Genomic DNA, 27,446 nt, shown 5'->3' on the forward strand with positions numbered 1-27,446 from the left:
AGGGCCTATTTTCACATTACGGAGCCACAGCTTAATTTTAAGAATTGTTAAGTGTAACATATAACTGTCACATGATAATTATTGTTTTGAAGTTTACAGGGCAGGAAGGCACTTTGGTTAACGTTAGTCGGAATAGCTCAGGTAACGAAGTCAGGAAATACTAAACAGATTTGTCTAGCTTAGAGCCCATCTGCTGGTTCATTCAATTATGATAACGTTGTCACCAGGACATGTAGATTGCTCAGCCCTTTGTGTTTGTGGCTATAGGAAGCAAGCACCATAGGGGGTGTAAAACAAAGAGTTAACAGGCTGACATTCAGGTGTGATGAGATATGGCTGGATCAAGGATTAGTCATATTTCAGATGGTTTATGAGATAAAAGTGATGTATCAGTGATAGCTGGAAGGTTGGAAAATCATATGCACAACTGGAATCAACATCCAGATTGTGTGCGATTCACAAGTCACTGAAACATACAGTTTTAAAGATATGAGATATCTCAAGAATGCACCATCACAAACACATCATCTCTACACTCCTTTAATAGATAAAATAATGACCAGTAAGATGAACACCCCATATTTTAGGTAATCCATCTGAAGGGAAGTTATTAGGCTTATTCTGTTTTAAGTTTAAAGGGATTTAGAAGCTAGCTGGGGGGTTCCTGTCCCCCAATTATCTAATCCACCAATCAGAGACGACGGCGATGAACATCATATAAGGTGTGATGATCTTCTGATAAAAGGATTGAAGTCCTGGGTTCTGGGTTCAAACTAAGGGATCCATATCACATGGGAGTTTAACCTGCAGTTCTTGCATTTCCTACTGTTTCCTTCCAGGAAAATTAGCTGAGTTAATTTGTAAGTATTCATTTTTATTTTATATTGCTATACATGTATGTACCTTTGTAACCATACTTTTCTTTGTAACATTCTTTTTAAGAATTGTACTCCTTTTTGTAAATAAAGTATTCTTTATTAGTTTATTTCGTATGTGCTCCGAAACCTAGTCTTTGAAGAGATTATTAGTCCGCTAGGGTGACGCTACATCTATTGTAAGTACATGAAGCAGAGGGTTGGTCTCAGCGAACTGTGTGGTCGTCTGGGACGCCAAGTCTGCTCATTTGGGGAGAGGTTATGTAATAACTGTGATAATTGTTAGAAGCAGGAAGCAACAGATTAACTGCATGGGAATCTTGTTGCTGAGTCAGTGCAATTATTGGGGTAATAGAGGACCGGTGGCCTCTTTAAATCGCTTCCATCGGTGGTGGCAGTTTGGTGTGGTAAGTAAGGTTTGTATTACGGCGCTCTGTCTGTAGCAGAGGTGCACCCCCACATCAGGGATACCAGGTACAGGTCCCTGACACATCCCATGATGAACTGTCTTTGCGCTTCAACCTTAGCTAACATTAATTTTCCAAAGTTTTTCCCTATTGGAGTCTGCTGTTATGGCAATGAGGAGTGATATAGCATCAATATTTAACCCTCTCTCTGGACCTACAAAGAAAGCTCCTACTTTATATGAACTGAAAGATTATATACTGTATATTGTCCAAAGATGACAACAGGAACTAATCCAATAAGGTATAGTGCATGTCTTTTAAAAAAATGTCAAGTTGTGATTGATTTACAGTATGTTATGGTAGCAGTAGGGATTTGAGAGCGTTACTCAAGGCAGTTATAACTAGGGTGCGGTATGAGAAGTAAAAATTCAGAATGTTGACACCAGAATGTTGAGTTTTCATACAACAACCTAATTATAAATCACCCTGACCTTAGGTCGACAACCAATATGTTGACCATCAAAAAAGTTGACATAGTTAAAATGTCAACATTTAACATGTCCACACCAGAATGCCGACATACAGAGTTTTTTACTTATTTTAGCCTAATCCTAAAAATAAGAAAAAAAACTGTATTTTGATATTCTGGTGTCGCCATGTTAAATATTGACATTATGAACATGTTGACATTTTGTTGACATTTTTTTTAATGACAACATATTGTTTGTTGACCTACAGTCCATGCTGACATTCAGAACCTGTCGACATGGACTTGTTGCCAACATTTTAAATGTTGACATGCTGACCGGATCTTGTAGTGTTAGATATTTATATAGGGAGAGTTATTATCAACTAAAGTCACACTATTCATTCCTACCATTGTGGTAGTAATTACAATCAATTGATGAATTGACCAATTTATTAAAGGGATATGACTGCAATATATGCAAATTTGGAAGGAATGGCAACTAAATTGAAAGGAAAGTGAGCCATGGACCCACATGTCCTTAAATATGTTTCTTTTTTTTCCTTTTTTGACTGCTAAAATACTGCTCATTCCTTGTTCATCTATATAATAAATATGTCATGGGATTAAGAACAAAGAACATTTTCTTCCTGTATTAAACTTGTAAAATTTAACTTTATGCTCTTTGTTGTATAGCCCCAAAGGGAATCCTGCTGTAAGGAATGGCCACCACCTGATTTCAAGTAACTACCTCTGTGAATCTATAAAAACTAATGGTTTGCAAAGATAAAATAAATATGTGCACAACTGCTAAATTGGGGACACCATTCTAATTGTGCAAAAGTCACCTCTTGAAGCTTATTTATAAATAACACGTTCCACAATGGCAAATCTCATTTTTGCATTTGACTGTAGTATGATGCACAATACTGTGGCCAGGCTACATTCAGCAAGGAATGCCCAATCATCTAGCTCCTACTGTCAGCAAGAGAAAAGGGGGTTACCCCTCAAGTCACCTATATCTGACACACTAACCATTTACTTATTAATGTACGACAAATCAAACTAAAAAAAAAAAGAGTTTAATCTGTGAAAAAGCAGATTGAATTGAAACATTTAATTGCTGTCAAAAATCTATATTAAATATGCATTGATTAAAGCAGTGGTTCCCAGACTTTCTTGAATCATGGTGCCTTAGAGTATCAGCATTTTATTTCACAGCACCCCTTGGCCAAAAGTTTCTTATTGAGAAATTCTGCAAAAATTAGAAAATTAAGTACATTTCTGTTATGTGGCTTTAGGTTCAGTTATATGGTGGTGGACATGTGGTACTCCAGTCCTGGGTGTACTCACTCATGGTGGGTCCTATATAAAATGTATATATGTAAATACTGTATATATAACATTAAAATACAGTGTGCACTGTGTATGTGGCACCAGGGCCTTAACTAGGGTAGTGCGGCCTGTGCCATGGCATAGGGCACCACAGGAGAAGGGGCGCTGTTCAGGCATGTTTATTTCTGTTTATTATCATTCTCACTTGTAGCTTCCTCTTCTTTTATCCCCAGCATCTCCTGGCTTCTCCTATCTCTTTCCTGGCCCTTCCCTGTGAGGCCATTCCCCTTTTTTGGGTGCATTATGTCCCTATTAGAAAAATGGGGGGGCGCCAATGCTCTTTCTGGCACAGGCACCAAAAGGTCTATTTACGGCACTGTGTGGCACAGAATGGTTAATATGGAACCATATTGTAACTGACTGATAACTTGATGCCTCATCAGAGTCTGGAGACAGTTACCCTTATACATATATGTACTGGTGCAGGTAGTATGTGGTGAGACAGCAGATCACATGACTCAGGAGCTGCTGGAACCAGCTGCAGTTGGCAATTATGTCAGTTATACCACTTTTACATCTGAATGCCAGGTTGCACCAGGGATTATGTTCACGCACCCCTCCCAAAATGACCCTCTCCAGGAGGGACACAGGACCTCATTCAGAGTTGGTCGTTGCGGCCGCACGGCAGTAAGGTAAAAGGGGCCGGATATGCAAATGAAGCGCTCACAAGTTGCGTCGTTAAGATGTGATCGTTAGCTGGATGAGTGAGGGGAGGATGCAGCCGTAAGACTAAAAATACGCCCCCTTCTCGTTCGCATTACACGTTATCTCCGGGCATATAAGGATTAATCGAGACCATTGGGAACCATCAGAGCTGCTCGTAGAGCTTAAGGTTGACCATACCCTCTGTTAAGCACTACGATCAAGTCAGTGTAAAAACCTCCCATGTCACATGTGCCATGACACTACTTAGTTAATTATGCACTTCCATAAAACGCAGTTTGCATAGTCAGGCACACCTGCGTTCGGATCTCCACTCCCCCGTTCACAAGCGCCTTCCCCTGTTACCTCCCACAAATGCCTCATCCTGTCACTCAAACTAACGACCTGGCTGTGTTCAAGGAGAGAGCAATTTCTGATCGTAATAGCTAGTTTGCGCATGCGCATTGCGAATTTTACGCATGCGAAGTTTAGCGAACATCGGTGGCGTACGACCGAGCGGCCGCAACGACCGACAATGAATGAGGTCCACAATGCTCTGGTCCTGGACTTCCCTGGTAATTTATGATTGGTGGAGGCTCCAGAGTTTGGGCTGCAGTACAGTCCAAAATTCAAATAGGGGAGTCACACCAACTGCCAGTGAGTCCCAGCCAGTGATGTTGGGCAGTGTGTGAAATGACAGTTGGTGTGGCTCCTCTATTTGAATTTTGAACTGCGCTGCAGCCTCACCTCTTACCAGGGATGTGCAGGACCAAAGCATTGTGTCCCTCTTGGAGAGGGTCATGTTGGGGGGTATGTGTTCACGCGCCCCTCCCAGGTGCGACATGTCTGAGTCCCCTTTTAGATTGGTGGCCTGACCGGCACTAATGCCAGGTCGATTACATCATCTGCATCAAGTGATAAGCCAGCCTTTGGAGATGGTCTAATCTTCAAGCGCCGGCTCTTCCTATACATCGACCCGGGTTACCCATTCACACTGCACCGCAAACTGGGTTATTTCAACCTGTCCCTTTCACACTGCCCAGTAACCCAGGCTGCTGCACATTCACATGCAAAAACTCAGACTGTAGCTGGAAGTGTGAAAAGGGGTATTACAGGGAGTCCTGAGGTAAATGTGCTGAGGAGAGGACCTGCACTGCGATGCTCTCCTGAAGCTCTGCCGCGACCAGAGACAGGCGCTGCACAATGGGAGTGCTGTTCCCCGGAGCTCCCTGTCTGTGCATCTGGGACCTGATGGTTGACAGTGCTGACAGCCGGAGGCCAACCCCCACTTCAGTACATCAGGGAAAACATCAGAGGGGTTCATAAAAACACTGTGCTCAGCCCTGCATGAACGCACCCTTCCCCAGCTAACAGGTTGCACAGTGACAAATAGTTTTACCACAGTGAATACCTCATGCCCAAGCTTGTAGTGCTCCAGTAATAAAAGGGGATAGTTGCTACCTTCCCAGTGCAGCCAAAAGGAATAAAACTGGCTGAAATACTGTGCTAAGGGAATCACTCACGCCTCAGTATAACTTTTAGCCCTCCTACCGCAGGGACATCTAATACGGATCAACTTATCCTGCCTGACTGCGCCCATAGTATTGAAAGTGACTCTCATTATATGAACTTAATAAGGTATAAAGGAGATCTAAAGCCACATACACACTGGACGATGTGTGTATTCAGAGATATCGGTAACGGCGGGACCCGGTATCGGTAAGTGCATACACACTTGCTGATGTCGGCAACTTCAAACTATGGCGGGGGGGGGGCATCATTAACGATATCTCCAGGTTGAGCTGTATGTACAGATGACTGGGTATATCATTAACGACCTATGGGAGTGCGCATCATTTATCGTTTAGTGCATACACACTGGACGATTTGAACGATATATCACTCAAAGATGTCGTTATCATTCAAATCGTTCATAAATCTTGTCCGGTGTGTATGCGCCGTAACAGTGCAAAAGTATGAGAAGGTAGTCACCAGCTGCAGGAGAGAATAATTGTAGCAAATGCAGTAAATAAGCAGAGGAGAACAAAGGAAACATTGAGCTAAATTATTAACCTCAGGATACTTAACTGTTGAGACTAAAATCAGTAGGAGAATCCCTCTACATCTGCAGTGCAGCCAAGCAGGATCTCATAGACACTCTATAGTGTTGTGCTTTGGGGGTACCTAGGAAGACCCCTATTACAGTCTTGCCAAAACTCCTCAAACATTAAACGTTGCCATTGCCCCTTAATCAGTTCTGCAACATATGTGCACCACCTCTACAGAGTCAGCAGGGTAATTGTATTAAAGAAAGCAATGATTCAATTTAAAATTTATAGTAATCTGAAAGTGTTATATGCAAATGCCTTTTAGGTTATACCTGTTACCTTGTAATGGTTCAGTCTATGGAGACTGCTTAAATTACATTATTACTTAATGGTATTTGATAATGTGGAAAAGTTGGGTTAAGATTACCTGCCTTGGAGCTGTCAAAACAGCCTTATGGTCACAGGGTTCCATAGCCCAAACTGGGAACAAGAGTATAGTTCCAGTACAAGAAACTTTGCTACATTGTTATATACAGTATATGTTACTTACTGGGAAATACCTTTGCATGTATTTTTTTTTTATATGTATTGAAGCTATATCCCTAACATTATTTCAGCTGTGTTAATGAATTAGTACTGTCAATAAATAGAAATTTGTTTGACACTAATTGGCAAAATTCATTGTGTGAAGAATTGAACTCCTCCTCCTCCTCTACTGTGAAGATAAGTCTCAAAAGAGTATGACCAAGCATATATTCCTTCTGGTAAGATACCCAAACCTCACTTAACAACTCTACTCTACCTGGCATGTTTTTGACAGCCACCTGCATTGGTTTTCCCAATCACATGGACCATAAATAATTTGATTTGGTCTTGGACCACCAATCTTTGGCACCCAGAGTGTCCAGAGGCACCCAGTTTGTGAACCACTGGATTAATGTGATTGATGAGGAAAATTTTGGTGTAAAATAGAGTATATAAACTCAAGTACACCAGATGTCTGTTTTAGGAAATCTAATTAGACATATTAAATTATACAAACATGGTAGGAAGCCAAATGCTTTGGAAAAAGCAAGAAAGCATATTTAGAACATATTCCATTAGAAAAAAAAAAAAAAAAACACACAAGTAGAGTGTTTTCCTTAGTGCGGAACTAATGTGCACGGACAAGGGTTCTATTTATCATAGTGAGAAAAGCCCCAAATATTTTTCCTGGTACTAAAGAAGCAATTTAAGTAGCTATGGTTTTCGTATACTTTTATTTAAATAAATGTGTCAAATCAGGGTAAGGACGCCGTCTCCTTTTGTAGATGGGTGCACTTTCACATAGCAACCAATTAATATTACACCAGTCCAGGGCCTTGGTACAAGTAACTGCAACTAGTTTTATTTGCAGCATAAAGATAAATAAAACATAGAAGAAGGGCCTAGCTATCTGGTGCTTACTAAACAAATTATTCCCTCTTTCAGAGTGGAGGGAGCCAGCATCTGTCTCCCAAAATAACAGTATTAGCACAGTGCTAAGGCACACATCCACTAGACAACAGGTTCAGTGAAGGCACATCAATCATCTGCAAACATGTTGAACCTGACTATATTGTCAGGTTGTACAACATATTTGTACGATGATAGATTTTCAAATGATTATCGAATGATAATGATATCGTTATCGTTCAATCGCTCAATTTAATCGTCTAGTGGATGTGTGCCTTTACAGTAGGTAAACACAGTGCCTCCCAACAGGTCTGCTGCCTGCTCCCTAAGTAGTGAGAGACTGAGATTAGCAACTGACACACCTTATATCAGCCTCTCATAGTTGGTCTGACAATCAATGTTGCCAATTAGCTTCTGTCCACCAGACAGAAGCAAGGAATCTAGGGCACACATATATCCTATTTACATATTTTCCTGTGCTGTTATCACGTAAGATAAAACATTTTTTATTAGCAAATTATATTAAACTAATATTTTTTTCTATTTTATTATTATTTTAGTAATCAGTTACTGAAAGACTACAGCAAGTGCTTCGATAGCCTGCTGATTGCAGTTTAATAATTAGCTCTATTTATATGAAGCTACATTTTTATTTTTATTTTTTTTACCAATTACCTAAGTTTATTCTGTTCTTAGTTTTGGTCACCATATGACAAGAACTGGTACAATAGCAATATGGGATTTTAATGGGCAAGTGTATATCACTCCTTATTCCTTTTTTCTGCATAACATTTATGGAATTTGTAGTTTATTTCTAAAATAATATGTATTATAATGTTGATGATGTCTTCACCAATCAAACAATGTAATGCCACTGTTGAAATACTCAACATAGTACTATAAACCAATACTTAGATATAAATATATGCTATACATAGAATGGTCATCTGTAGAGCTCTTGGAAAAAAGCCACTTGACATGCTACTTGATACTTTAACACATGATATTGTGACATTGCTGTTACCATGTTGCTGTGTAACTTCTTGAAAATCTAAGAGTGCCAAAAGGGGTTCTCCTAGTGTGACCATTTATGTACATGCTTGATAAATTGTTAAGCATAGTAGCAAAGTATGCATCCAGACATACAGTACCACAGAATACAGTCTTTATGAACAAAAGATAATATCATAGAATGCACAAAATAAACTTCAGGTATCTATCACCTTCTGATGACCCCTCACTATAATTAACCAACTCCTACAATACAGCTGTCAGCTGTGGGTCAGAGTTTACACTGTAACTCCCATGGTCTAACAGTATAGCTCTATAATCAGTTATACAAGGGTGGTTCAATAAATAAGGTAACAAGACCTCTCATTGCGTAAATTTATGCAACTCATACATATAATTTATGTATAATAAAAAGTATGGCCTCGGTACAGATTATTTTTCCACACTTGTATAAGCATTGGATCCAACGATACACTAAGGAATCTATCCCACCATAGAAGAAATCAGTGTCAAGCGCCTGAAGCAAGGATATGACGGCTTGCTAAACTTCACCATCGACTGCGTATTGCCTTCCCCCCAGGTGCTTCTTCAATAGTCCAAAGAGATGGAAATCACTTTGTGCCAGGTCAGGGCTGTAGAAATGGTGGTCCAGTACCTCCCAATGGTAGCGCTGTTATAACTCACAGGTGCAGTTGGCTGAGTGTGGCCTGGGGTTATTGTGCAGCAATACATCGCCAATTCACAGCAGCCCAGGTCGTTTTTGTTTTGATTAATTACCCTCCGCTACCGGCTCAATGTGTCACAATAGTGGCCAGCATTCACAGTAGCTCTCTTGATGAGGAAATCAAAAAGAAGCATGGCCTTGTAGACCCAAAACAAAGATGCCAAGACCTTCTTTGCTGATGGAGTTGTTTTGTGTCTCTTTGAAGGTGGAGACGATGCGTGCTGCCATGTCATGGAAGCTTGCTTCGTCTTTGATGATGCACCCACATTTCATTTATTGGTTTTGTAAACTGTGAGTTGCTTTGGTACCCAGTGTGAACATTTTTTTTATCCTGTACCCCAGTTGCTCACGAACAATAAACAAAAAAAAGTATCTCCTGCACTCCACACAGGAAAGTGCAGCTCAATAAAAAGTGATATATACTAATACAGAACAATGCATGCAAAATAAATATATGAAATGTTCCTTCACAGAGGTAAAATGTAAATTCATTAATAGTTATTGTCACGCCTGAGGGTTGGATCAGGCATGGGATCCTGAAGAGAAGATTTGAGAGGTGTGGATGAACTTAGGTGGTATGAGCCAGGACCTCCTCATGTATAGATGTGAGGAGGTAGAGATATGTCAGTGGATGATGGGCCTGAAGGTGAGAACAGGATTAGAAAGTCTTTATTGAACAGCAGGTTGGAATGGAATTGAATATATAATACTGATTTAATGAGCAGAATCGGATTGAGAGCTGGATCGGTTTGAGACCGATGTTGATAAATTGAAGACCTTAACTATGCATCTAATATTAATGAATTGATGAACTTAATCGATCGGGACCGATGTTGATGAATTGAAGAACTTAATTGCTAAGAGTCCGATGTTGGAAGCATTGGATGAGACCGATAGTTGGAGGTATTGGCTGGAACTAATAGTTGCTGTAAGAACAAGTCTCAGTGGTAAAACCAGACTGGTGTGTAAGATGGTATAGGAGTCTTATTTGCCAGATCTAGGAACTGGATATAACCGACTGGGACCGTTCAGATACAGAGTACCTTGGAGCTCAGTACTGAGCTGTAACTTCACCAAGAAGCAACTTTGTACTGGCAATGAGGGCCAGTCAGGAAATGGAATTAATAGGGGTGGATCCCCAGGGATTGGATGCTGCGATTAGCTGGTCTGGGAACAGTGCTCTGAGTGGAGGAAGAGCATCAGGAGAGAGAGTTCAACATGGCTGCGCCCTTACTGTTGTTCTGGAGGGAACTCTGGCGTGCAGTTTGTATACCATCATGCTGGGGAAATATGCTGTGAGCAAGTGACAGCAGAGAGCCATCTCCATTCTCAGAGACAGGACACTGAGCAGACGGGCAGGAGTAGACCTCAGCACCAGTCGGTGCGACGTGCAGCATGAATGGACCTCTGTACTATCTGGGAGTGATGCACAGCAATGACCGGACCTCAGCACTAGACTGGACAGGCACCGGAGAGGTAATAAAGTGGTTTTAAGTGTCTGGATCGTGACAGTTATTTGTGTAGATATACTGTAGATCCTCATCAAACAATTTAATATCCTGAATCCTTCAAATTGTGTTTCAACAAATGAGAACCCCTTCAGCACCTCAAAGAAATCATAACAGGGAATATCCTATAGTATAGTAATGTCACTTTTATAAAAAGAAAAGCCAAATTAGTGAATATTTGATTAATTAATCATAGGAAAAAGTGGCTGCGTACCGCAAAAATCCTTTGCAGAAAGGCATAGTAATGAGCATCAGGGGAGATATTGCTACCCTAAAAGCACTTCACCTTCCTTCTGTTATTACAGGTCCCTTTCATGGTCCTTAGTGGCAACAGTTCCCACAAATGTACACCTGTGGGAACTGCTGCCACTAAGGACCATGACAGGGACCTGTAACAACAGAAGGAAGGTGAACTACTTTATTTTTGCATTCATTGTGCACATGAACGATGTTGTGCACAGTACCCACTTAGATGTCCAATTCGTCAGCAATATCACTAACTCAAATGCATCTGTCCTCCTGAATCAGACCTTCAATGCGGCACAAATTGTCCACATCTGTGGTGGACGTGCTTGGCCGGCTGGATCGCTGCTCATCTTGAATGTCTGTCCTGCCGTTAATAAAGGCAGTGCACCAAACCAGGGGCGGAACTAGCAGCGGTGCAGCAGGTGCTTGCACCGGGGTCCGCTGTGGTGCAGGGGCCCATGGCCGCCTGCATCCGCCAGCGCCGCTGCCCGCCGACCTCGTCCCCATTAAGTAAATAGTTGGAGCCGGAGCGGGCCTGCTTCGGCCGCTCCGGCTCCACTATGACAGACACCCATCGCGGCCCGACCCCTTGTTATGACACGGCGCGCGTGACGTCATGACGTCACGCGTGCCGTGTCATAACAAGGGGCCGGGCTGCTGGAGTAAGAGGGCAGGATGGAGAGGAGCCACGGATCGAGAGGAGCAGAAGAGGAAGAAGGAAATAAGGTAAGTGGCGGTGGTATGGGGGGGGTAAGAGGCTGACACACACGCTGGGGCTGACACACACGCGCTGGGGGGGGAAGAGGCTGACACACATACGCTGGGGGGGGAAGAGGCTGACACACGCTGGGGGGGGAAAGAGGCTGACACACAGGCTGGGTGGGGGAAGAGGCTGACACACACACTGGGGGGGGAGAGAGGCTGACACATACACTGGGGAGGGAGAGAGTCTGACACACATGCTGGGGGGGAGGAAGAGACTGACACACACACTTGGGGGGGAGAGGCTGACACACACACTGGGGGGGGAAAGAGGCTGACACACACACTGGGGGGGAGAGGCTGACACACACACTGGGGGGGGAAAGAGGCTGACACACACACTGGGGGGAAAGAGGCTGACACACACTGGGGGGGGGAGAGGCTGACACACACACTGGAGGGGGAGAGGCTGACACACACACTGGGGGGGTAAGAGGCTGACACACACACTGGGGGGGAGAGAGGCTGACACACACGCTGGGGGGGACACACGCTGGGGGAGAAAATGAGGCTGACACAGTGGGGCTGGACAAATTTACTGACTGGGGGGGGCAGTGAGGGGTGGTGAAAAAATGTTGGCGTGCAGAGTGCCAGGAGTGGGCGGGGGCAAAGCATATTTTTGAACCTGGGCCCACCACTCTCTAGTTCCGTCACTGCACCAAACCCAAACCTGTTTACATGACATGTTGTTACTGTACACCTTGACAAGTTGACGATGAATTTCAGCTGCTGATGTGCCCTTTAGAAACAGAAATATGATCACACTACTCACCTCAACGTGTGACCATGTTCCCGCCAGCCCCACCAACTGATATTGGACAGTATGACTGATATGAGGCTCAGTCTAATGGCCGTGAGGGAAAGCAGTGGTCTACCACCATTTATTTTGTCTACATTGTTTTTACCACTGTGAGGCACCATACAATTCAACAAAATTCTAATAGGTATCTGTTCAATAGGGAACACATCTTCTATGCATGCTGCCAGTACAGTTCCATTATATAACCACAGCAAAGTATGGGCCTGATTCAGGGGTGCACGCAGTGCTGATGCCACATGGTAGCAGCTGATGTTGTCAGCCTGTGGTATGTGTCCTGATGGTATCGCCAGTAGTCACAGAATGAATTCAGATGCGAGAAGAGGCAATTTCAGTGGGTGTGCCTAGGTGATAACAGAGGGATGGCTAGACTGGCATGGGCACGTGTTGCGGTCACCAACTCTGCGGCGATGTTCTTCACCTCCATAGGGCTGGTGCAATGTTAAATGGGGCAACCAATGTGCAGCCGATGGTGCATCTTAATATGCACAGCTGCGTACTAGCACCGCAGTAGGTGGACGTCTCTGTATGAATCCCATCAGATGCGGTATTAGCATAAAGATGCAGTCGCTCTGGCGCAAAAGATGCAGTGACGGCTGCATTAGTGTGCACCTATGGGGCTTTATGCTAATGGTACAGTTGATGGGATTCGTACAGAAATTCCCACTGGCCCAGGCGCTAGCTTTGGACAAAGCAAACCCATCCCTAATCCAGCCCAACCTGCCTCAATCCATACCAATTCTGAATTGGGAAGTTCCCACAAAAATCAGGACAGTTGGGAGGTATGCTGATGTATTGATAATTAGTACATATACACTACCGGTCAAAAGTTTTAGAATCAGCTCAGTGAGGTTTAAATCTGGCGACTGTTCTGGACAATCCATGATTTGAAGCCTACCGTCTTGTTCTTTTTCTTGAAGGTAGTTCTGACATAGCCTGGAGGTTTGTTTTGTGTCATTGGGGGAGATGCACTAAGCCTTGAAGAGTGATAAAGCGGAGATAGATAAAGTACCAACCAATCAGCTCCTAACTGCCATTTTCAAACACAGCCTATAACATGGCAGTTAGGAGCTGATTGGTTGGTACTTTATCTCTCTCCACTTTATCTATTTCCATGGCTTGGTACATCTACCCCATTATCTTTCTGTCGGTGAACTCTGGGGTAACTAGGTGTAGACCCGAGGGTATTGCATGGCGCTGCAACATGCTGTGGTAGCCCTTCTGATTCAGGGTGCCAGTCCTTCTGTACAAGTCACTGAAACGGGTTGACAGTTAGTGTCACACAGTTGGGGTTTATTAAGCGTCGCCTTGTTAAAGCTGTAAGTAGTTATGTTTTCTATTGATTAGACTCTATAATCTAACATCAATTTATCTGTATGCCTTTAAAGTTATAAAAAAATCTGACTGTATAATGTGTATGTCTTGGTCTGAAGGTTTATGTTTTGTATTTTTATGTAACCTTTTTGCAAAGTGTTGCCTAAATGCACTGTGTAAAGTACTTAAAAGAAATAACATTATAGGATGCACATGCCACACCTCCCAAATATCCCAATTTTACTGTGACAGTCCCAATCCCCAGACATGGGGTGGGGCTTATTATGTCCTAATTTTACATTTGTAAACATTGGGAGGTATGCACTGCTACTGTTATACAGGGTTCTTCCCACGTGGTTAAGTAGAGTCCCAGCACTTTCCAGTACAGGGCTAATAACCTCTAACAGGGATTCCATACCGTTAGTTTTGGCTCCCATCATCTAAGAGAATGATATAGTTCTCAATCGAACAGCCTGGTATCTGGTTATCACTATAACAAGTAGACCCCATGCAGTGGCGGATTGGGACATGAAGAGCCCACTGGGGGAATGCAGTGGTAGTGCCCATTCTTATGGGGTGGGGTCATCCACCAGATGGGGTGTGGCCAGCCACCAAAGATGCTTGGCTAAATATTAGGCAAATCTTGGTGTAGTTTCTATAGAAGGGAACTAAGCCCTGATGCTGATCATTGGTCCTGCTCCACCAGGTAACTATGTAATAGAGTAACAATATATAATTTGAGGTCTGGATTCTGACACTGATAGGAGGGGGTGGGCCCACAGGCAGTGAGGCCCACCGGGGATATCCCCTGAACACCTGAGGGCCAGTCCAACCCTAACCCCATGCTACAGACTTAGTAAGGTCGGGTACACATAAGGCGATATATCGTTCCGACGAGGATCGGAATGATATGTTGTCCATATTGCTTAGTGTGTACCCTCAATTCCGCGTTCACGTGCCTCATCAGCGATGTCGACCCATCTAATGTTCTGCACATCAGATGGAATGATGTCGCTGATGACTGCATGCAGGTGAATGTAGGATGGAAGGGTATATTGCACGGTCGTACACGAGGTAGTGCAGTGTGTACTGCCGCCCAATATATCCTTCCATGGGGTGTCGGGTCGCCTGGGATACACGTCGTTCTGATGTGTGCTGGCCTAAATTACAGTAAATGAAAGCCCTGTGAGTATGGTCCCTTAAATGCTTGGATTGGCTACATGTATCAAACAAAAATAGAAGTTGCTCAATAGATTTATAAGTAATGTCAGGCGCTTGAAACAAAGAGGTTATCTAGAAAAAATAACATCCAAAATTCCTCAACACACAGCAGTTAGTAAAATAAACTAATTACTGTATATGCATGAGTTATTTGAGCTGAAATACTCTCTGCTGTTGTTAACATTCTAATAGTTTGACTGGATGTATTTTTGAGGAATTAATTAAATAGTCTAACAACTGATAAGGATATTGATTTGCTATGTATAATGTAAAGTATTGACATAACATCACTATAGTGTAAAATGTGGACATCTTCATTAAGCCTTTGTATAAACAAAAAATAAAAACCCAGAAAGACCTACGTAATAAATTTGGGAAGTTAATACATCTGAATAACATGTTTTGGTGTATCTAAAATAAATTTGCAAGTTGATTTTAGAATTAGTATACAAGCAAAGGCTGAGTATAAATCATATTGGCAGCAGCTAGTGACCATGCTAACAGTAATATTGTTTTATAATAAATATGTACTTGTAGGTTGACAAGAACTCTTTGTTAGATAAAATTATGAACCTGCACTTGCAATTAAGTGTTAGATTCTCAAATGTAACAATGAAAATTAATCATAATTATAAATTCTCATTATCATTGGTACATTTGAGCATTTAATACTTCATAGCAAGTGCAGGCATATAGTTTTATTTCTCTATAGTTAAAGATATTTTACCTTTTCTTGAACCCTACAGTCACTATTTTGTGTTAATTTGCCTAATCTCTTGCGCCATGGGGCAAAGTTTCTATATCTATCTATCTATCTATCTATCTATCTATCTATCTATCTATCTATCTATCTATCTATCTATCTATCACCCTTTGTTAGCTGTGTGTGGTACATAGCATGTTTGTATTCGATAGCAAAGAATGTTTGATGACAATACAATAGAAAGATTTGCCCTCAAACAAAATGGCTTACGATTGCTTCATAAAAGGGCAAAGCGATTGGTGTAATGCACTGACTGTCCCCCCACTCTATGCTGCAGAAGGAAGACACTCTGAGCCCGCCCTCCATGTAGTCTCGGTGGTTATCCAGCTTTCTCTCTGGTCCTGCGTTCTGAGACCTGCAGCAGCAGCAGCTGAGCTGAAGGAGGAGGTGGAGCTGAGGCTGCTGCTCGCTCTCATTCATCAGACAAGTAGTCATTTCTTCTTTATCCACTTCACGCATCCTCTTCCACAGAAGCCTAGAGGAGCCCGGCGCCTGGCTATGGACACACAAAAAGTAAGATACTTTACAATGCTAAATGTTATGTATAAATGGGAATTTGACACCACACACAACCTCCGCCCCCGCTGCACACTATAACGGTCAGTGTAAGGATATGCATATAAATAGCAGCAGCCTTTTCATTCATTGTTGCCAAGGGGTTTAGGAAACGCTGGGTGATGGAAATCGGGCGATGCTGGCTTGCAGGCACAATGGGCGTAATCCTCTATTGTGCATAGTGTAGTGGTTAGGATGGGTGGGTGAGAGTGCTGCTGCTGCCTGTGATAGTATGCAGGGACATCATCATGGGCGTGGATCGGATGTGTCTGTGATGTTCTAGCATCATGTCTGATATTTATCTCATGTAATGTGCTGATTGCTTTGTAGCATCTAGCAATAACCAAGACTTACTGCATGGAAATGTGACCTCTCTTGCTGATCTCCCTCCTGCTGCTTGGCAGGTGTTTCTGAATCGAAAATACAATACATAAGTGAATGATTCTGCTGAATCCCTAGCAGCACAGGATGTATAGAGTAATGACTGTGCATAGATTTTGTTTAATGTTATTATGGTGTATAAATGGTAATTGTCTAAGTTGGTTGTACAATGATTTTTTAGACATGACTGGCATAACAGCAGTCTCCTCCATCCATCTGCGGCCTTGTTCCCATCCTATCCTAGTGTCATTGTGCCATGTGGAGCAGGTGGAGTTTTGTAAACCAGCTCAATTATTTAACAAGAGGATGCAGACGCTCTATGTCCAACATGCTCCGTTGCATAATATACACCCTTTAGTTAGCTGAAGAAAGAAGGTTGAAGTCCCATTTGGCCCTATGGTGAGGATGCTAGAGCCAGGAACACTTGTTCAGTTGTTAACTCTTGAGCCAATTAATGCTGTTACCATCTGTACAGTTAATGTTTACATTGTATAATCACTAATGGTTAATGTTTTGAAGAGTAAAAGTACACTGCCTTTCCCCATTTTTAGTCATAAGCGTAATTTCCTTAAAAGATCTATTAAATTATTTAAAAGCAAACTTTTGTTTGACTTTGCAAAATGCAGTCCCTGTATGTATCTCAAAAAAGCCGTGACACCACCTCTTGCGCAGTAAACAGAGTGACAGCAGCCTATTACTTACCTTTTGGAAGCAACACTTCCTAAATCACGTAAAAGTACAATAGAATGTATGTAATGATTGGCGCTAAAACCTGAAGATAGTTTTCTTCTAAAAATTCAACCTTTTTATATGTAAGAGATAAAAAAAACATTTTTTAAATGCAAATCATTTTTCTAAACACTTAGTGTGAATAAACGTTCAATATTTTTATTTCACACCATAAGTAAAACCACAGAAGAATGCATAAATAGGTTTAAAACAATTACAGGCCATATACTGGATATCATGTATACTTATTTCCATGTGGGTCCTGTTTGAGGAAATCTCACCCTTGTTGGAGATTGCGGTGGGCTAGCTCAAAAACCATGTGCAGACTACATGCCTGGATCTGGGACCTTGACCTGGATATCGAACAATTGTTTGCTGAATCTTGAATTGGGCTCCCAGTAAATTTTTTACGGTGGTGCCGTGTGATTTGCCCAGGACCTTAAACTTTTTTTCTACTCCCAGTGGCAGCTATATTATGCTACCTCACAATTATATTTTGCAAAGAGAACATTGAATTATAGGGGAACTTCATGGGAAAATGAATGTTTCAGATTCATGTTGAAAAGGTATAACTTGTGTTTTTTTTTTTGTTTTGTTTTTTAAGAAGTCTATGTGAGATTACTACTTTTAAGTAAGTTACACAGTATCTCTAAATTAATACTAACTAACATCAGTTCTATGATGTCAACTTTTACAGAAAGGAAGTTGCAGTGATATAATGAGGTAGGGTGTTGGTATGGCAGGCAGCCATATACTGCTACAAGTGTGGTAAGTGACAGGAATTCTTATAACTGGTTATGCTGTCACTATCTCTGTGGGTAGGGCTTCCCTTGACCAGTAGTGACATGCGTATGATGCAGTGTAGTCTATGCTCTTTGAACTGAAATTATATAGTGGCTGTTCTGCATTACCAATATTGGGCAGTTACTTGAATATTACTAGGTACTCCACCCATTGCAGGATTACGGGACTTATTCAAGAGTTGTATGCAAAGCTGGTAGTTTGTGTACAACTCTGATGTTTGAAGATCTGTGCATGCACAAGATCTGTACTGTGCATGCTCACTCGCTCACACTGCTCGGGCACTGAAGCCTGACTGACAGTCTACGGCTGTTTGGGGGTGGTATCAGGCAGCGTCCCAGAAAATGGGGGCATTTGTGTCCTTTTATGCAGCTTCACTGGCTTCAGCTGCATGAAAACACCATCCTGAGTAACCTGAAAGTTACTCAGATGACCAATGTTCACACAGTGATGCAATGCTGCATCTTCAGGCGCAACAGTGGATCACAGATGCTATATTAGCATATCATTGCACAGCCGCTGTGTCCAGAGTCGCAGCGGCTATGCAATGGCATGCAACTTTGAATCAGGTCCTACATGATGCAGTAAGTTATGAATCAGTTTTAGAGTTCGAATAGAAAGGCTTTACTATTCGTGCATATAACATTTTATGGGGATTTAATTCTAGTTTATTAGCACTGCATGATATAAACTACTGCAGAAAGCTTAAATTATTTACCTTGCCCCCAATCTAGATGAGCCCCACCATAATGTTCTAGCGACCTAGCGCTGCTTGTGCAGTGTATACAGCTGCTAACAGCCGCCGTGGTAACGGATTTGGCAGGTCTGTTGATTTCTATTTTAAATGCAGATCCCATGCCTCTCAAACAAAATATAATGTGCCATACTGCAAAACATATTATAGTGCAAGACTTATGGTGCGTATCCACTACGCGACCTTACTGTAATTGTTCATTAATTGGTCGCAAATCAGGCATTTAAATGTCAAAAACGACCAGCGATGCACGTGCCCGCTGGTCGTTTTAGACATCTATCATTACCCGTACATGCTGGTCGACCTGACTATCACATCAGGTTCAGCATGTACGGGGATGATGGATGTGCCTACACTGAATGACTGAACGTTCAGTGTAGGCACATCACAGACGGAGAAACTACAGCACGATTACCATGTCGTAATCGTGCTCTCGTTTCTCTGTCTGTTAGTGGATACACAACTTTAGGCAGGTCTAGATAAAATCTCCAATGTCTAACCTTCACTGGATTATAATACATACTGTGCATATTTCTGGGCCTCTCAGCCATGTTGTATGCCCATGTCAGCAGATTGCGTGAATAGCTATTTCCTCTGGTGATTTCAAACCACTTATGGTATTGTGGCCGGGGTATGTAGGGGGCTGATTATCTATGGCTGTGGGAAATAAATGCCCTTTACTAACATACAAAGGAAATATTATTGGATATAGAGTATATGTTATCATTAAATGATTCAAGATCAGCTTGTGTACAAAATATGTACATGGAACCTCAGTATATACCTGTAGATGATTAAAAAGTTACACATACAGCATGTGTTTCATGTAGGAAACTATACCTATAGTAGTGTTCTAGCACCCTGCACGTGTTAAAACCCGTGCAGTTCCTGACGCTGAGGTCGGGCACCACCGGAGCACAGGTGACGCATGCGGAAGAATCCGCGTAGTGGCGTGGGTGGCATCTGAGCCTGGAGGGGTGATTGAGCTTGGAATCTACAATGTAAGTACTTAGGGCTCCATTTACAGTACTAACGAGTCAGTAGAATAGTGATAATTATCTTTTCCCCTCACTGTGGTAATTTTCATTTCTCAATCACTATTTAACAATCATCCGGGTCGGTGCAAGCGCTAATGAAGAAAAGTCATGTCAGAGCTATTTTTCATATGTATATAGCGCTGATGATATATACAGTGTCTTGCAAAAGTATTCACCCCCCTCCCTTGGCTTTATACTTTTTTTGGTACATTACAACCTGTAATTTATTTATTTATTTTTAATCTGAATTTTCTGTTATGGATTTGCACAAAATAGCCTAATTTGTTGAAGTGAAATGAGAAAAATATATATTAAAAAGAATCTTTATAAATAAAATTCTGAAAATTGCCATGTGCATATGTAATCACCCCCTTTGCTATGAAGCCCCTCGATGGTTGCATCAGAACTAATTGCCTTCAGAAGTCACATAATTAGTGAAATGAAGTCCACCTGTGTGAAATCTAATGGGGGGCATCCACTAGACGATTTTATCCCTGTCCAACCTCTTAACGATTTTCCCTTGAAGTTTCCCTTGAAATATGATCTTCCACTCTGAACAATTTGCAAAAGATTTGCAAACGATTTGCAAAAGATCTAACAATAAACTATGTTGTTTTAATCTGTGATTGAGAGCTGTCAGCTATAGTGGGCAGACAGTGGTTCATCGTTTGATCGTTCAGCGTGAACGATGTGTAAACGATTTGTAAGCAATCAAGTGAAATTGACCTGCATGTTCAGTCGATGGAGGAGACGATCAAACGACCAGCGGGAGCGCGCATCGTACATCGTTAGAAACAATTACTGCACGATTTGCAAACGATGTTCAAACGATGTGTGAACGATTATCAACCGATTATCGAATGATTTTATCATTAACGTTCAATCGTTCAACTTTATTGTCTACTGGATGCCCCCCATAAGTGTCACCTTTTATGAAAGGCCCCAGAGGCTGCAACACCACTAAGTAAGAGGCATCACACCATGAAGATTAAGGAGCTCTCCAAACAAGTCAGGGACAAAGTTGTTGAGAAGTACAATTCTGGGTTGGGTAATAAAAAAATATCCAAATGTTTGATGATCCCCCGGAGCACGGTCAAATCCATCATCATCAAATGGAAAGAACATGGTACCACAACAAACCTGCCAAGAGAGGGCCACCCACCAAAACTCACAGACCGGGTAAGGAGAGCATTAATCAGAGAGGCAGCACAGAGACCAAAGGTACCCATGAAGGAGCTGCAGAGTTCCACAGCAGATACTGGTGTATCTGTGCATGTGACCACAATAAGCTGTACACTCCATAGAGCTGGGCTTTATGGAAGAGAGGCCAGAAAAAAGCCATTACTTAGTGATAAAAATAAGACGACACGATTTCAGTTTGCTAAAAGGCATGTGGGCGACTCCCCAAATGTATGGAGGTAAGTTATCTGGTCAAATGAGGCTAAAATTTAACTTTTCGGCCACCAAGGAAAACTCTATGTCTGCCGCAAACCCAACATATCCCATCACCCCAAGAACACCATCCCCACAGTGAAACATGGTGGTGGCAGCATCATGCTGTGGGGATGTTTTTCAGCAGCAGAGACTGGGAAACTGATTCAAGTCAAGGGAAAGATGGATGGTGCTAAATACAGGGATATTCTTGAGCAAACCCTGTTTCAGTCTGCCTGTGATTTGAGACTGGGAGGTTCACCTTCCAGCAGGACAATGATCTGAAGCATACTGCTAAAGCAACACTAGAGTGGTTTAAGGGGAAACATTAAATGTGTTGGAATGGCCTAGTCAAAGCCCAGATCTCAATCCAATTGAGAATCTGTGGTCAGACTTGAAGATTGCTGTTCACAAGTGGAAACCATCCAACATGAAGGAGCTGGAGCAGTTTTGCCTTGAGGAATGGTCAAAAATCCCAGGGGCAAGATGTGGCAAGCTCATAGACTTATCCAAAGCGACTTGCAGCTGTAATTGCCGCTAAAGGTGGCTCAACAAAGTACTGACTTTAGGGGGGTGAATAGTTATGCACGCTGAAGTTTTCTGTTCTGTTGTCCTAAATGTTGTTTGATTCACAATACAAAAAAAAACACAACTTCACGGTTGTAGGCATGTTCTGTGAATGAAATGATGCACACCTTCAAACAATCCATTTTAATTCCAGGTTGTGAGGCAACAAAACACGAAAAATGCAAATGGGGGGTGAATACTTTTGCAAGGCACTGTATATCTTTTTTAAACTAGAGTCTGGCGCATGCGCATTGAAGTGAATATTATTGCACATGAGCCGTGAGACCGGACACAGTCTTTATTATTATTTTTATTTTTTTTTGGTGGTGGGGCAAGTTGTGAGCTTCCTGGCCAGTTTAGTGCATGGGTGCACTGTACGATTCCTGCTCGGCAGAACCCTCCTTCCCAGCCCAGTACTTGGTGTTATTTGCTGGGCTGAGGAGGCAGGCTGGGATGGAGCCAGCCAAGTGCTGCTGCTCGAGGGTGGAAGGAGGGGTCGTCGGCAGTTGTGCACTTTTCGTCGGCTCTGGTCCACAGGTGGGGGGGGGGGGGTGGCGCCGGGTGTTGTACACTCCACGGGGAGGGGGGGGGGGAGAGAAGGAGGGGGCTGGTGCCAGGTGCTGTACACTGAATGGACTCGACGAACCACAGCGCTTGTGAGCACTGTTTAACTGAAGCCATCACCTGGAGAGTTAAATTAAGGAAATGAACGGTAAGTTATCATTACCGTTCATTCATAAATAAAGGTTGCCATGGAAATGCTAACAAATACCACTTATGTGTACAAACTCTTTAAATGCAATAATAAATATAAGGAACAGTTGTTTATCATCACTAACGAGTTTAAACAGCAGAAACTCGTTAGTAAATGGAGTCCTGAATATTTAACCTTTATTGGAGTCTGTATACCAGCTGTGTGGACATATTAATTAGTATTGGTGTAGGAGGGGTATAAATACCTGGGGCTCGACGCTGTACATTTGTTGATGGCTGCCATGCTGACTTTGATTTTTCCTGTGATGCTGCGTGAGTTTATAGCTCACTTATCTGTTGTTTACGGATTGCATGCCTTGACAGCGCTCTGTGTCTAGACCAAAACGTTGGTACATGGACTGCGACCCCGATTTTTCTGCTAAATCTGGTGAGTGTCCTTGCAACTACTCCTTCTGTGTGTGGTTCCTAGTTTTTGTGTGAAAAACAATATATATATATATACAGTACCAGGCAAAAGTTTGGACACACCTTCTCAGTCAATGGTTTTTGTTTATTTTAATTGTTTTCAACATAGTAGATTAATACTGAAGACATCAAAACTATGAAAGAACACCTATGGAATTATGTTGTAAACAAAAAAGTGTTCGATCAAAATAGTTTTTATATTTTAGATTCCTCAAAGTAGCCCCCTTTTCCTTGGATGATAGCTTTGCACACTCTTGGCATTCTCTCAATCAGCTTCATGAGGTAGTCTCCTGGAATGGTTTTCCAACATGCTTGAAGGATTTCCCAGAGGTGCTGAGCACTTGTTAGCTGCTTTTCCTTCACTCTGTGGTCCAACTCATCCCAAACCAGCTCAATTGGGTTTAGGTTGGGTGATTGTGGAGGCCAGGTCATCTGGCGCAGCACTCCATCACTTTCCTTCTTGGTCAAGTAGCCCTTACATAGCCTGGAAGTGTGTTTGGCGTCATGGTCTTGTTGAAAAACAAATGATGGTCCCAGTAACCGTAAACCAGATGGGATGGCATTGCGCTGCGGAATGATGTGGTAGCCATACTGGTTAAGTGTGCCTTGAATTTTGAATAAATCACCAACAGTGTCAACAGCAAAGCACCCCCAAACCATCACACCTTCTCTTCCATGCTTCACAGTGGGAACCACACATGCAGAAACCATCCGCTCACCTTCTCTACGTCTCACAAAGACACGGCGGTTGGAACCAAAAATCTCAAATTTGGACTCATCAGACCAATGTACAGATTTCCACTGGTCTGATGTTCATTCCTTGTGTTTCTTGGTCCAAACAATTCTCTTCTTGTTGTTCATCCTCAGTAGTGGCTTCTTCGCACCAATACGACCATGAAGGCCTGATTCACGCAGTCTCCTCTGAACAGTTGATGTTGAGATTTGTCTGCTACTTGAACTCTGTGAAGACTTTATGTGGTCTCTAATCTGTGGTGCTGTTAATTAGCGGTTTCTGAGGCTGGTAACTCTTAATGAACTTATCCTCTGCAGCAGAGGTAACTCTTGGTCTTCCTTTCCTGGGGCGGTCCTCATGAGAGCCAGTTTCATCATAGCGTTTGATTCAAAGTTCTTGAAATTTTCCGTATCGACTTACCTTCATGTCTTAAAGTAATGATGGGCAGTCATTACTGAGTTGAGTGGTTGGTGCCATAATATGGATTACAACAGTAGTCAAATAGTGGTGTCCACTGTGTACTAACCCTACCTCTGCACAACACAACTGATGGTCTCAAACACATTAAGAAGCCAAGTATTCCACAGATTGACTCTTGACAAGGCACACCTGTTAATTCAAAACCATTCCAGGAGACTACCTCATGAAGCTGATTGAGAAAATGCCAAGAGTGTGCAAAGCTGTCATCCAAGCAAAAGGGGGCTACTTTGAGGAATCTAAAATCTAAAACCTAAAACCTATTATGATTTGTTTAACACTCTTTTTGTTTACAACATAATTCCATATGTGCTCTTTCATAGTTTTGATGTCTTCAGTATTAATCTACTATGTTGAAAATAATCTAAATTAAAAAAAAAAACATTGAATGAGAAGGTGTCCAAATGTTTGACTGGTACATATATATATATATATATATATATATATATATATATATATATATATATATATATATAGCAAAGGAGAGGCGTCCGGCACTCTCCTTAAATATACCAGCTGCCCTGGTGCCACTCCAAACAGAGAGGATATGTAAAGATAATCGGGGGGCAATGCTTGATAAAAGCATTTGTTTGCTGAAACGTCGGCAAGAGACACCGGCTCCGTCTGGTTCATTATTCGTAAAGCTGTGCAAGTCCCGTTGAGTGCCCCCCGATTATCTTTATATATATATATATATATATATATATATATATATATATATATAAGTATATTGCGCATTGTACTGGATTTGATCAGACATTTGCAGACATCTGAAGCACAATCATGTTTTTGCCCAATGTGATTTCTCACTTAAAAGTAGACAATGTGTTTTATAAGATTGAATGCAACATTTGTCAGAAAGTATGTTTCATGTGTGTTATTAGCTTAATAATTTATTTAAAGCAGACTAGTTACCAGTTCTATTTAATATCTTAATTGGTGACACTGCTACTGGTATTAAAGGGAAAGTCAATAAATTTGTATGTGACACATAGATGTGACGTGACCAAAATGACTGATGATCTAGCTAGAATAGAGCTATGATAATGAGTGTATAGTTCACTGCCAAAATGGGCAGTTGTGTGTCATTGTTAACAACCAATAATGGTAAAGAATGAGGAGGATGGGGATCTTAAGGAGGGAATTCAATTTCATTTAATGTGTTGCTGGGCATCACTGGTGTGCCGGCTGTAGACATATCGGCTCCTTATTGTAGTGCCGACTTCGCAAGTTTCCCTGAAAATGTGTGATGCTGAAACGTTGCATTGTATCGATGCAGATTAATTGAACCTCCTCCCCCAAGAATCAGAATTTCTATTGGTTTAAAGGTTGGCAGACAACGTAGCAAAGTAATGGGCAATAATGTGATGCTGGGTTTCCTAAAGGGAGGAGTTAGTAAAAAGAACAAGGTGATTGAGGAGAGCACACCTAGCTAGAATACTGTATTCAGTTCTGGAAACCTTATCTCCTGAATGGCATAAGGAAGATGTGCAAAAACTCTACTATACAGCAAATAAAATGGTACATGGTCTACATAAAAATAAATAAATAACAGGAATGACTAAAAATACCAACATTTTTATAGCTGTAGAAGTGATAATAGAAGAAGAGGAATAAGAGTTTGATAGGTCATGCATTAAAACTGGATGGTTGCAGGATTTGAGGAAATCTGACGCAGAATTACTAGTCGGTGGAGTAGCCTTCCAACAGAAGTGGTAGAGGCTGATGGATTCTGTATGAAATACCGACAGTCGGGGTCCTGGCGGTCAGAATTCCCACGCTGGGATCCCTACAGGGTTAACATACCGACACTTGTTGGTTGGTATGTTAACCCTCCCCCTCTTCCTACCCTAACTGTAACCCTCCCTCACTGGTGACTGAACCTAACCTCCCCCCCTAGTGCATAAACTTAACCTCCCCCTCCCCACACCCTAAACCTAACCCTCCCCCTTAGTGCCTAACCCTAACACCCCCTGTAGTACCTAACCCTAACCCTCCCCCCCAACCCAGTTACTTACCTTCAGCATCCCGGCGGTCGGGATGTGGGCGTCGGTATTCTGGTGCCGGTAATGTAAGCGTCGGCATCCCGGCGGACGGGATGCCAAACGCATACCAGGCTGATATGATAAGGGATATTAAATTAAATATACTTGGAATAAGGTTATACTAAAAACCAAGGATCAAATATGGTCTATGGTTTCTAGGAACAGAAATGGGCAGATGGGTTGCATGGATCTACGTTTCAGTTTTACTAATTGCCAGAGAGGGAGGGGCAAATTAAGGCTATTAAACCTTATGAGCAAATTATGAGCAGTTCAGATTACTTATAGACTATTTTTTGCATTAACTAGCGATGTGTCCATTTTTTCTTGTCAAAGGACTAACTTTTTTATATGAAGATGCCATGAAAGCTGGCCAGCCATATCAGCAGATGGCTCAATATTGTAGGACATGTGCCCCCAAAATCCCCAAAACATGCCAGATAAGTCTGATCAAAATAGACTGGATAATTATCATGCGCAAACAAAGTTGGCCTCTGTGTATGGTAATCTTTCAACCTGTGATCCAATGATCATGTCACTTTGCTCTTAGGCTGAACAGCAGGATCATAGTGTCTGACAAGCTTTACTCTGCTTGCAGAATTCACTATTCAATCTCCGTGTTGATCTTTTGCTTATCTTTCATAATCCCAATGAGCAGAGTTCATTTTACAGCTATGACACTAAATTCAGGACAGGTTCATAGAACCAAGCTGTTCTGCGCCAAACCCCACCCAGATCTGCTTTCCCTGCTAAACCAAGTGAATCAGGCTATGCAGGAAGTAAGCATTATACAGAACGTCCAAACTGACCTGTGATCTTTGACCTGACATTTGTGAACACTGTCCTGACTGATATTAAGATAAAATAGCCTTTAAGTAATACTGTCAGGAGCAGAGCAACCATCCCTTAGTGCTCTTCCTTGCCAGCATTATTCTTTTATGTTATTACAACTAGTTTGTGCTTTTATTTCTGATTGTACAACATGGTTACAGAAAAAAAGGGATTTTCCCTCCAGCACACTGCAGCAAAATCAACAAATATACTTGAATCCTACATGATAATAGAAATTCAGAGGTATTGGTTTGCATACATTTGCAAATATATGAATAAGCGCTGGGCCAACGTCA

General features: G+C 42.0%; 1 protein-coding gene across 3 annotated transcripts in view; it reads left to right on the forward strand.

Annotated features, from left to right (window-relative positions):
* The first annotated feature begins 15,967 nt into the window (after nt 1-15,967).
* FSD1L (fibronectin type III and SPRY domain containing 1 like) overlaps nt 15,968-27,446 on the forward strand; it is a 116,593-nt gene continuing 105,114 nt past the window's right edge. For 2 of the 3 annotated variants that reach the window (XM_088472597.1, XM_088472598.1), the window contains exon 1: nt 15,969-16,146. In XM_088472597.1, the coding sequence (XP_088328723.1) occupies nt 16,132-16,146 (15 nt within the window). In that variant the 5' untranslated portion in view covers nt 15,969-16,131. Of the gene's footprint in view, nt 16,147-27,446 lie in introns of all 3 variants that reach the window. The other variant, XM_088472596.1, reaches the window with a different exon arrangement.

The sequence above is a fragment of the Taudactylus pleione genome, unplaced genomic scaffold, assembly GCF_031769625.1.
Source record: "Taudactylus pleione unplaced genomic scaffold, aTauple2 ptg000127l, whole genome shotgun sequence".
Taxonomy (NCBI): domain Eukaryota; kingdom Metazoa; phylum Chordata; class Amphibia; order Anura; family Myobatrachidae; genus Taudactylus; species Taudactylus pleione.